Genomic DNA, 12,655 nt, shown 5'->3' with positions numbered 1-12,655 from the left:
GTATAGCACTCCTTTGAATTTACTTGTTATGCTTTTTGAGACAAGAAACTGGTAAAGAGAGGCAGAAAAATAAAAATAGAGGAGGTAAGACCATGAAGATATTCTTAAGGGCCTTGTAAGAGAAGGCTGGGAAATCAAAAATAAAAGGTAACTCCCAGTGATTCACTTGACTAGAAAAGATATCAGATGCATAAATTCTTCAAGAAATGGTTGTCCTGCAAAACACAGAAGCCATAGAGGAAAAGATTAAGTTTGACTACCACACATATTTTAAACTTGTATGTGGCAATAAAAATACCATAAATCAAGTCAAAAGAAAAATATACACTGGGGAAAAACATCTGACAAAAACTAGTTTCTTTAAAAAATACAAAGGAGGCTTACAAATCTGGGGAAAATATGTCCAATCTAAAAACAATAACAATAGACAAAAGATATGAATAGATAGATACCTTAGGTAGGTATCTAACCTAGAGCCTTTTCTTTGTGGAACCACCAGAGGGTGCAGTGTGAACATAGATAAAATACTTTGAACCTACTCAGCATATATTTTTGTTGGCATACTACTAGTGATACTGAATACTAAGTGATGAACCTGTTATTAAACACTTGCTAAAAACAAGACACCTGTGAGCTAATCAGTTCATTTGATTCTCATAACCTTATAAGATAAATACTCTTAGCCTCATTTTACAATTGAGGAAACAGGTTCAGAGAGCTGTCACCCAACATTACTTACATAATGAAACTGAATTTGAAGCTAAGTCTAGCTGATCCAGAATCCAAACTCTTAATCACTATGCTATTTTCACTTCTCAATATGTTCCCAAAATCTTCTGAAAATTGCATGAATTTAATTATTCTGTTGGAAACTTAATGCATGTGATTTGTCAAAATAGAAAATAAAATAAAGAAAATTTAAATTATAAACAACCACACCACTTGGAGATAACCACTAACATTAGTACATTTCTTGCTATTTTATACGAATACATTTTGTTTTAATTTTTATTTTTCTTTGATTACTAATGGCTTTGAGCCTTTTTGAATTTGTTTATTAGCATTTTATATTTCCTTTTCTGTGGTTAGTTTTTATTCTTTCTCCCTTTTTTTGTGTGTGTGGGGTCTCATTGTTTTTCTTATCAACTTGTCTGACAACTTTATATAATAGCTATATTATCCTTTTGCCAGTTTGTCACATTTTATCCTCAGTTTGTTGTCTGGCTTATACTATTTTAGAGATACAAGTTTAAATTTTTGTACCATTAAACTGATCACTTTTCCTTTATAATTTCTTCTATTGCTTTTATACTTGGAAAAGTTCTTGCCCATTCAAATGTAAAATCAGTTTTAAATTCTGCAGATATTTATTTTGGTTTATGGTAGTAGGAGATCAAAATTGATTTTGTTTTACAAATAAGGAATTTCCACGGGGTTTTTTGAATAATAAATCTATTTCTAATTGATGGGTAATTTCCCTTTGTCATAGGTTGTTTTTACGTATATGGAGATCTATTTTTAGACTGTTTTATTCCATTAATCTGTGGATCTATTTCTCTCTCAATATAATATTCTTTTAAATTATATAACTTTATTTACGTATCTTAATACCTGACAAGGCAAGTCCCAAACTGATTATTCTCCTTTTAAAAATCTTTTCCTCAGTTCTTCATGCCTACATATTATTCTATTTTCAAATTTTAATTATCAAAATCTAATATATACAAAAGGGGACACTATGAAAATACTGGTCCCTAGCAAGCCAATTGCTCTCTCAGAAGCAACCATTATTACTAGTTTCTTATATGTGCATATACTAGCAAATTAATATGAATATTTTCATTTCTCCTTTTTCTCACAAATAGTGATAGACTATAAGCCCTGTTCAGTCCCTTGCCTTCTTTCACTCAATCATTTTACCTTAGAGATCATTCCATATTATTACATAAAGAGCTTTTTCATTTTTGTACTGTATAGTATTCCACGGTATGAATTTGTCATAATTTATTTACCTAGTCCCTTATTTCAGTGGACTGTTAGGTCATTTCTAGTTTGCTATTAAAAGTAGTGCTTCAGTGGATGATCATGTAATGTCATTTTGTATGTGTGCAAGTATCTGTAGGGTAATTCTTAGGAGGTGAATTGCTAGGTCAAAAGGTATGCAGATTTGTATCCTTGATAGGTCTTATCAAATTACTTTCCATATAGGTAAAACCAATTTATGCTCCTACTGGTTATATTTAAAAGTGCCTTTCTCAGGTTTGTTTACCAACAAACATCCAGGTTTGCTAAGGATTGTCTTGGTTTTAACATTGAAAGGCTCTGTCTCCTGAGCAACCCCTAAATCCAGGGTAAACTGGGATAGTTAGTCACCCTTCTTTCACCTGCACCTTCTCCAATACAGTGTGCTATCATATATTTTGGTCTTTGCCAATCTAATAGGTATACAATGGTATCCCACTCTAGTTTTGTTTGTATTGCTATTATTATGAATGAGGCTGAGTGTCTTCAGATGTTTGAGAATCACTTGTATCTCCTTTTCTGTGAACTGTTTGTTCATATCCTTTGCACATTTTCCTATCGATTGAGTTTTATTTTTATTTTTTGATAAGAACCCTTTACCTTTTAGGAGAATTACTTCTTTGTGAAATAAATTACAATTAATAATTCGTAGCCTATTGTCTTTTGACTTTATTTTTTATGTGTTTATTTATTTGAGAGAGACAGAGACAGTGCAAGTTGGGGAGGGGCAGAGAGAGAGGGAGAGCGAGAATCCTAAGCAGGCTCCACACAGTCAGCGCAGAGCCCAACTTGGGGCTAGAACCCACAAAGCTGTGAGGTCAACACACAAAGCTGTGAGATCATGACCTGAGCTAAAACCAAGAGCTGGACACTTAAACGACTGAGCCACTCAGGCGTCCCCGTCTTTGACTTTAAAAATGTTAAGTTTTGAGGGTGCCTGGGTGGCTCAATTGGTTAAGCGTCCAGCTTCGGCTCAGGACATGGTCTCATGGTTTGTGGGTTCAAGCCCTGCACTGGGATCTCTGCTGTCAGCACAGAGCCCACTTCCTATCTTCTGTCTTCCTCTCTCTCTCTCTGCCTCTCCCCTGCTCCCTCTCTCTCTCTCAAATATAAACATTAAAAAAAAGTTAGGTTTTGTCATGCAGAAATGTTTTACTGTATACATTCATACTTATTAACATTTTCTTTAATGGCTTTCTGGGTTTTGTATTGTACTTAGGAGAGTCTTCCTACTCTTAAGGTTATTATCATCAGTGGAGTGCCTGGGTGGCTCAGTCCGTTAAGTGTCCAACTTCGGCTCAGGTCATGATCTCACGGCTTGTGAGTTCAAGCCCTGCGTTGGGTTCTGTGCTGACAGCTCAGAGCCTGGAGCCTGCTTCAGAATCTGCATCTCCCTCTCTCTCTGCCCCTCCCCTGCTCACGCTCTGTCTCTCTCTCAAAAATAAATAATCATTTAAAAAATTTTAAAAAGATTATTATCATCATTATTTTTTGCTATGGTTTCTTCTTAATGATGACTTTATCTTCCAATTTAAATCTGTGACACATTTGGAGTATATCTTGACATAAGATATGAGGTGGGGATGTACTTTCTTTTTCTTTTTTTCCTGCAGATAGCTACGCTACTTGTGGCTATTGATTCAATAATTCATCTTTTCCCTCACTGTCTTAAAATGCCACCTTTATTATAGGTTAGTTCCCTGTAAGTATTTGGGTCTATTTCTGGATTTTATATTTTTATATTCCATTCACTTGTCATACAACAGCACCACTCTGTTTTAGTTAGTTATAATATGATTTAATATCTAGTGCTAGTTTCTCTTCTTTACTCTTTTTTCAGATTTTCTTAGCTATTCTTTTTGTTTTTACAGAAGACTTTTATTTTTATTTTATTTTTTATAATTAATTAAATCCATAGTTTATTTGTACTTACTTAGTTTTTACCTAATGCTTAGCTATTCTTTCTGGTTTATTTTTCTATTTGAATTTTAGAACCCCCTTGTTAATATTTTTAAAAATTATTATTTTTAGTGACATTACAAAAAAAATTTATAGATTAAATTAAGGAGACTATCTTTGATACCAAATCTTTCTATCTAAGAAAATGGTATTTTTTCCCCCACTTGTTTAAATTTTCTTTTGGGCCCTTAAGGAACACTTTCATATTTTTTTCATACAAATCTTGTATGTCTTTTAAGATTATTGCTAGGTATTTTTTTTTCATTCTATTATACATTCGGTCTGCCTATTTGATTTTCTAATATGTTGTTGTTCAGGTAAATTTTAGAATTATTTTTTCTTAACCTCTAAAATCCCTTTGGGATTTTATTGAGAATTGTGTTAAACTTAAATTTGAGAATCCCTAGGCCTTTATAATTTTCAGTATTCCTATCCAGGAGAATGTTTTCTGTTTTTCTTTATTTTTCTTTTCTTTATTTAAAAAAAATTTTTTTAATGTTTATTTACTTTTGACAGAAAGCAACAGAGCATGAGCGGGGAGGGGCAGACAGAGCAGGAGACATAGAATCTGAAGCAGGCTCCATGCTGCCAGCTGTCAGCACAGAGTCCAATAGAGGGCTAGAACTCGCCAGCGGTGAGGTCATGACCTGAGCCAAAGTGGGACGCTTAACCAACTGAGCCACCCAGGCACCCCTACTTTTCTTTTCTGTATCTGAGTAAAGTTTCCTACTTTCCTACATATAGAATCATATATTTCTTGTGTTGGTTATTATAGATTTTTATGAATTTTGCTGCTGCTGTGGATTGGATCAGTTTTTTTTTTCATTTTATTTTTTATTAGTTATTACTATTATAAAGTAAAGTGATTGATTTGGCAGTATTCGTCTTATAACTACCCACTTGGAATCTTTAAGATTCTAGAAATATTTCAGTTGATTCTCTTGGCTTTTCAGGGTAATTTGTTAATATGAAAGATTGCTTCTTCCTTTTAACTAGATATGTCTTCCATTTCTTTCCCTCTCCTCCTCCATCTCATTGCTTAGCCAAAAATTTTAGAGCCTTGATAAATAATAATAAAGGTTATCCCTTTTCAGTTTCTGATTCTTTTGGGAATATTATTTTGCTTTATTTGAAGGATCTTATCCTAAGTGAGCCGTAGTTTCTTTTAGAAGAGTTCAGATGAAAAAAGAAGAAGAAGAAGAAGAAGACTTCAGATGAAATCTAATTTTTAAACAAATTGAAAATAAAGTTTTTACTATACTAACTGTAATTTTAGATTTTTAAAGGAAAATAATAAAGGATGACCCCAATTTTTAATTATTGAGGTTTTTGTTTCCATAATTATATTAGCTATTAATTATATACAGGCTAAATATAGCAAACATTGTTATTTGGCATAGTTAAAAAATAAGATCTTTTAGTTGAAAACTACTTAGCTCTTAAAAGTTAGAATGTAATTAATTATACTATACAACCACACTCGGAATAATTTAACTTTTTTTCTTTTTAACTCAGAAGTTACTTCAGAATCTTAGTATACCTCATGATTTTCCCAGATATCATTTTTTATTTATTACAGTATTGAAGTACTAGTTGACAGAGTTTCAGTTATTTAAACACTGAATAACAAAAATGCTGTGATTATTTAAAATAGAACCCACTCTGCTTTTTTTAGCATATTTAAGATTACATATGTATATATGTATTTTATCTAATTATAAAGTATTACTGAATTATTATGCTTTTCAGAATATTGAAAAAAAAGACTTAGATTTCTACATTAAAAATTTGCTTTGTCAAGTGGCCAGGAAAACTGAATGGGCCCTTGTATTACTTAGAAGCACAAAAGTTCACATTTAACATTTTCACCCAAAAACTGAAATCTGATCAATAGCAAATAGATTATTGGGGTGCCAGGGCAGTTCAGTCAGTTGATCATCTGACTCTTGATTTCGGCTCAGGTCATGATCTCATGGTTTGTGGGTTCGAGCCCCGCATCAGGCTCCTCACTGACATTGCAGAGCCTGCTTAGGATTCTCTTTCTCTCCCTCTCTTTCTGTCCCTCCCTTGCCCCTCCCTTGCCCCTCCCTTGCATAAACTTTAAAAAAATTTTTTTTTTTAAATTTTTTTTTCAGCGTTTATTTATTTTTGGGACAGAGAGAGAGAGACAGAGCATGAACGGGCGAGGGGCAGAGAGAGAGGGAGACACAGACTCGGAAACAGGCTCCAGGCTCTGAGCCATCAGCCCAGAGCCTGACGCGGGGCTTGAACTCACGGACCGTGAGATCGTGACCTGGCTGAAGTCGGACGCTTAACCGACTGCGCCACCCAGGCGCCCCAAAAAATTTTTTTTAAAAAAGAGCAAATAGATTACATACTGCCTGGAATAATTTTTCAGGAAAAAAACCCAAATATAAATATGACTTTCTGTATGTTTTGTTTTATAGCACAGAAAAGCATTTTATAAGGACTCCAGTTATGGAAAAGCAGATGTACTTCCCTCTTCAGAATTATCCAGTGAACAACATGGTAACAGGTAATTTAAAATAAAATTTAGAGAAAACCCAAGTAGGGAAGAAACAAAAGAATATTTTGTACAGTAAAGCTGCTGTTGTACTAGCCTGGCAAGTAGAGTCCCTTCTGTTACATATACTAATAGAAGAGATATCATTTACATTAAATAAATCTGTAGAATTGACCCAAAGATAGGCCCCATATTTTCTGTTAAAACACTGGTCTATTGGTAGTGTGAATATACATCCATGTTTTTACATAAGACAGTCCGAGTTTATGCCTGTTGTCCTGGCATCAGTTTTTTACTCTCAGGCATACCAATTTGGAAGACAAATTATATGGACCACTCTAATCATAGTTTCCTTTGAGAATCTGATGAAACATAGACCCCTTTCCCTAGCATACACACACACACAAACATAATACACAAACTTCACATATAATTTAGAGAGGTTCTCAGGTGTCCGTGGACTCCATATTTGGCTTTTCTAGTGCCCGATGTAAAGAAAAAATGGCTTACTAAGGCTGATGTGAGAGGATGGAACTTAGGGAACCAGTTGAAAAGTGGCCTCTGGGACTTAGATAGTGCTAAATGAGGTGGATGGTTAGATACTTTGATCTGGGTGGTATTCAGTAATGTCATTGATCTTTTTTTTAAAATAGAGATTTAAAAAAAAATTGTCTTTAAAATACAGCAACTTAAAAAATACAGGTTTTTGAAATTTCATTTTAAAAATCATTTGTATTTTTCTCACACTTTCTTTACGAGTGTCAAAACTACCTCTTGCAAGTAGTCCACAGATTCCTAGATGTCTTCTTTCATAGTATTATTCCTTCTTACCATTTTGTCTAGCCATTTGTTTCATTTTTTTTTTCCTCCTGTTCGTCTGAGTAATAAATTGGCCTTTAGAAAAACACTTTGAAAATAACTTTTCTTTTTTTTTTTTTTTTAAAGAGAGTTTTTTTTTTTTTTTAATTTTTAAATTTTTTTTTTCAACGTTTATTTATTTTTGGGACAGAGAGAGACAGAGCATGAACGGGGGAGGGGCAGAGAGAGAGGGAGACACAGAATCGGAAACAGGCTCCAGGCTCCGAGCCATCAGCCCAGAGCCTGACGCGGGGCTCGAACTCACGGACCGCGAGATTGTGACCTGGCTAAAGTCGGACGCTTAACCGAATGCGCCACCCAGGTGCCCCTGAAAATAACTTTTAATGTGTAGGTTGAGACTGAATCTTAGGAACATCAAAGAAAACTGCTACCCAGCTTTGATAGCGGAGAAGTCAGTTCTGGGGCTTTGAGGAGTAAATGTGGACTGCAAAGGACAATGAACTATATAGAAGTACTTAAGTTCTAATATTGGGAATAGTGACTGCTACCCTGACTTATCCCTATACCTAAACATTCAGATAAAATGCAAGTACCCCTTAAACCATGGTTGTGGCATGTTACTGGTATTGATTTTTTTTCAGGCAACTCTACCACCAGTTAGTAAATGTCCCATGTTCATTTGGATATATCAAACATTTGATAACATTTTTAAAAAATCAATGATAAATGTTAAAATCAGCACAATAAAGACAAATGCTTAGATTTGGACACGTAACAATGCTGCTCTATGTTTCATTGCTGTCTGACTATTCAAAAGACATGATAGTGTTATATTAAAAACAAACTGAAAAAGAACTGTAGAAATAATCATTAGTCAGGGTGCCTGGGTGGCTCAGTCAGTTGAGCATCTGACTCTTGACTTCAGCTCAGGCTGTGATCCCAGGGTCATGGGATTGACTCCTGTGTCAGACTATGCACTGAGTGCAGTGCCTGCTCGGGATTCTCTTTCTCTCTCTGTCTCTCTCCTCCCTCTGTCCCTCTCCCCACCCCCTGCCTCTCTCTCTAAAATAAAAAATAAAAATAAAATAATAAAAAAAATATAAAAAATAATCATTAGCCAGAATTTTTATTTATTTATTTTATTTTATTTTATTTTTTTCAACGTTTATTTATTTTTGGGACAGAGAGAGACAGAGCATGAGCAGGGGAGGGGCAGAGAGAGAGGGAGACACAGAATCAGAAACAGGCTCCAGGCTCTGAGCCATCAGCCCAGAGCCTGACGCGGGGCTCGAACTCACGGACTGCGAGATCGTGACCTGGCTGAAGTCGGATGCTTAATCGACTGCGCCACCCAGGCGCCCCTAGCCAGAATTTTTAAAGTAAAATTTTAACTTGTGATAGTCTTTTTTTAATTTTATAGGTAGAACAATAGTAAAATTTTCTGATTTTTAAAAATTTTCTTACTAATTATTTTCTTTCTTTAAATTTCTACATTAAAATTTTATTTTTAAAAATTTATTTATTTGTTGCCCTCAACAAGTACAAAAAGATCAAGATCATGCCATGCGTATTTTCAGACCACAACACTATGAAACACTAAACATTTGGAAAGATAGCAAATACTTGGAGACTAAAGAACATCCTACTAAAGAACGAATTGGCTAACCAAGAAGTTAAAGAGGAAATTAAAAAGTACATGGAAGCCAATGAAAATGATAACACTACAGCCCAAAACCTCTGGGGCGCAGCAAAGGCGGTCATAAGAAGGAAGTATATAGCAATCCAGGCCTTCCTAAAGAAGGAAGAAAGGCCACAGATACACAACCTAACCTTGCACCTTAAAGAGCTAGAAAAAGAACAGAAAAGAAAAAAAAAAAAAACTAGCAGAAGACAGGAAATAAAGATTACAGCAGAAATCAATGCTATCGAAACAAAAAAACCCAGGATAACAGATCAATGAAACCAGAAGCTGGTTCTTTGAAAGAATTAACAAAATTGATAAACCACTAGACAGTTTGATCAAAAAGAAAAAGGAAAGGACCCAAATAAATAAAATCAAGAATGAAAGGGAGAGATCACTACCAACACAGCAGAAATAAAAACAATTATAAGAGAATATTATAAGCAATTATATGCCAATAAAATGGGCAATCTGGAAGAAATGGACAAATTCCTAGAAACATATACACTATCAAAACTGAAACAGGAAGAAATAGAAAATTTGAACAGACCCATAACCAGTAAAGAAATCAAATTAGTAATCAAAAATCTCCCAAAAAACAAGAGTCCAGAGCCAGATGGCTCTCCAGGGCATTCTACCAAACATTTAAGGAGGAGTTAACACCTATTCTCTTGAAGCTGTTCCAAAAAATAGAAATGGAAGAAAAACTTCCAAACTCTTTCTATGAAGCCAGCATTACCTTGATTCCAAAACCAAAGACCCCACTAAAAAGGAGAACTATAGACCAAATACCTTGATGAACATGGATGAAAAAATACTCAAGATATTAGCCAACCAGATCCAATAATATATTTAAAAAATTATTCACCACGACCAAGTGGGATTTATACCTGGGATGCAGGGCTGGTTCAATATCCACAAAACAATCAATGTGGTTCATCACATTAATAAAAGAAAGGACAAGAACCACATGAACCTCTCAATAGATGCAGAGAAAGCATTTGACCAAATACAGCATCCCATCTTGATAAAAACTTGTAAGAAAGTAGGGATAGAAGGATTATACCTCAAGATCATAACAGCCATATATGAAAGACCCACCCCTAATATCATCCCCAATGGGGAAAAACTGAGAGCTTTCCCCCCAAGGTCAAGGTCAAGACAGGGATGTCCACTCTCACCACTGTTATTCAACATAGTATTGGAAGTCTTAGCCTCAGCAATCAGACATGATTGAGAAATAAAAAGAAATAAAAGGCATCCAAATTGGCCAGGAGGAGGTGAAACTTTCACTCTTCGCAGATGACATGGTACTCTATATGGAGAACCCAAAAGATTCCACCAAAAACTGCTAGAACTGATCCATGAATTCAGCAAAAGGCAGAATATAAAATCAATGCAAAGAAATTGGTTGCATTCCTATACACCAACAATGAAGAAACAGAAAGAGAAATCAAGGAATCGATCCCATTTACTATTGCACCAAAAACCATAAAATACCTAGGAATAAATCTAACCAAAGACGTGAAAAATCTATACACCAAAAACTATAGAAAGCTTGTGAAAGAAATTGAAGAAGACACACACAAAAAAATGGAAAAAGATTCCATGCTTCTGGATAGGAAGAACAAATATTGTTAAAATGTCAATACTACCCAAAGCAATCTACATATCCAATGCAATCCCTATCAAAATAATACCAGCATTCTTCACAGAGCTAGAACAAACAATCCTAAAATTTGTATGGAATCAGAAAAGACCCAGAATTGCCAAAGCAATCTTGAAAAAGAAAACCAAAGCTGTTTTCACAATCCCGGACTTCAAGCTGTATCACAAAGCTGTAATCATCAAGACAGTATCGTACTGGCACAAGAACAGACACTCAGATCAATGGAACAGAATAGAGAACCCAGAAATGGACCCACAAATGTATGGCCAACTATCTTTGACAAAGCAGGAAAGCATATCCAATGGAATAAAGACAGTCTCTTCAGCAAGTGGTGCTGGGAAAACTGGACGGCGACATGCAGAAGAATGAACCTGGACCACTTTCTTACACCATACACAAAAATAAACTCAAAATGGATGAAAGACCTCAATGTAAGACAGGAAGCCATCAAAATCCTCAAGGAGAAAGCAGACAAAAACCTCTTTGACCTTGGCCACAGCAACTTCTTACTCAACACGTCTCTGGAGGCAAGGGACACAAAAGCAAAATAAACTATTGGGACCTTATCAAAATAAAAGGCTTCTAAACAGCAAAGGAAACAATCAACAAAACTAAAAGGCAACCTGTGGAATGGGAGAAGATATTTGCAAATGACATATCAGATAAAGGGTTAGTATCCAAAATCTATAAAGAACTTACCAAACTCAACACCCAGAAAACAAATCATCCAGTGAAGAAATGGGCAAAAGACATGAGTAGACACTTCTCCAAAGAACACATCCAGATGGTCAACCGACACAGGAAAAAATGCTCAACATCACTCATCATCAGGGAAATACAACTCAAAACCACAATGAGATACCACTTCACACCTGTCAGAATGGCTAACAAGTCAGGCACCAACAGATTTTGTCGAGGATGCAGAGAAAGAGGATTTCTTTTGCACTGCTGGTGGGAATGCAAACTGGTGCAGCCACTCTGGAAAACAGTATGGAGGTTCCTCAAAAAAATTAAAAATAGAACTACCCTATACCCAGCAATAGCACTAATATGTATTTATCCAAGGGATACAGGTGTGCTGTTTCGAAAGGGGCTTATACACCCCAATGTTTATAGTAGCACTACCAACAATAGCCAAAGTATGGGAAGAGCCCAAATGTCCATCGATGGATGAATGGATAAAGAAGATGTGGTATATACATATACAATGGAGTATTACTCGGCAATCAAAAAGAATGAAATATTGCCAATTGCAACTATGTGGATGGAACTAGAGGGTAGTCAGTCAGAAAAAGACAAATATCATGACTTCACTCATATGAGGACTTTAAGATACAAAACAGATGAACATAAGGGAAGTGAAGCAAAAATAATATAAAAACAGGGAAGGGAATGAAAACATAAGAGACTCATAAATATGGAGAACAAACAGAGGGTTGCTGGAGGGGTTGTGGGAGGGGGATGGGCTAAAGGGGTAAGGGGCATTAAGGAATCTACTCGTAAAATCATTGTTGCACTACATGCTAACTAAATTGGATGTAAATTAAAAGATTAAATTAAATAAAAATTACAAAAAATTTTATTTATTTTTCTTAAGTAATCTTTACACCCATCGTGGGGCTCAAATTCATGACCCCAAGATCAAGAGTCACATGCTTTTCCAATAGAGCCATCTAGGCGCCCCTATGTTAAAATTTTATAGCACTTTCTTGGAAGAAAGTTTCAATTTTTAGAGATAATTCATTTGTCTTTAATTTTGATATAAAATGACAAGTACTTCCTTTTTTAAAATCATGCCCATCTGCTTGTACAGGAAGGAATAACTTGTTGGAATGTAGTGAATGACAGTTCTAATTTAGGCAGTGGTAGTAATTTCTGTGACTATAACTTAATTGTCTCTTCCTCAAAACGGGTTAGATTTAGCTCAATGAATGTTAAATCTCTTAAAATAGAACTAATTAGATGTTAGGTTGCAGAAAAT

At 35.1% G+C, this 12,655-nt stretch overlaps 1 protein-coding gene across 2 annotated transcripts in view; it reads left to right on the top strand.

Moving 5' to 3' along the window:
- TERB2 (telomere repeat binding bouquet formation protein 2) overlaps positions 1-12,655 on the top strand; it is a 35,912-nt gene that overhangs the window by 9,077 nt on the left and 14,180 nt on the right. For both annotated transcript variants that reach the window (XM_023255426.2, XM_003987198.4), the window contains exon 6: positions 6,429-6,517. In XM_023255426.2, the coding sequence (XP_023111194.1) occupies positions 6,429-6,517 (89 nt within the window). The remainder of the gene's footprint in view (positions 1-6,428; positions 6,518-12,655) is intronic.

This window comes from Felis catus, chromosome B3 (assembly GCF_018350175.1).
Source record: "Felis catus isolate Fca126 chromosome B3, F.catus_Fca126_mat1.0, whole genome shotgun sequence".
NCBI lineage: Eukaryota > Metazoa > Chordata > Mammalia > Carnivora > Felidae > Felis > Felis catus.
The sequence above is the reverse complement of the archived record's forward strand: the minus strand, read 5'-3'. Positions and strand labels throughout refer to the sequence as shown.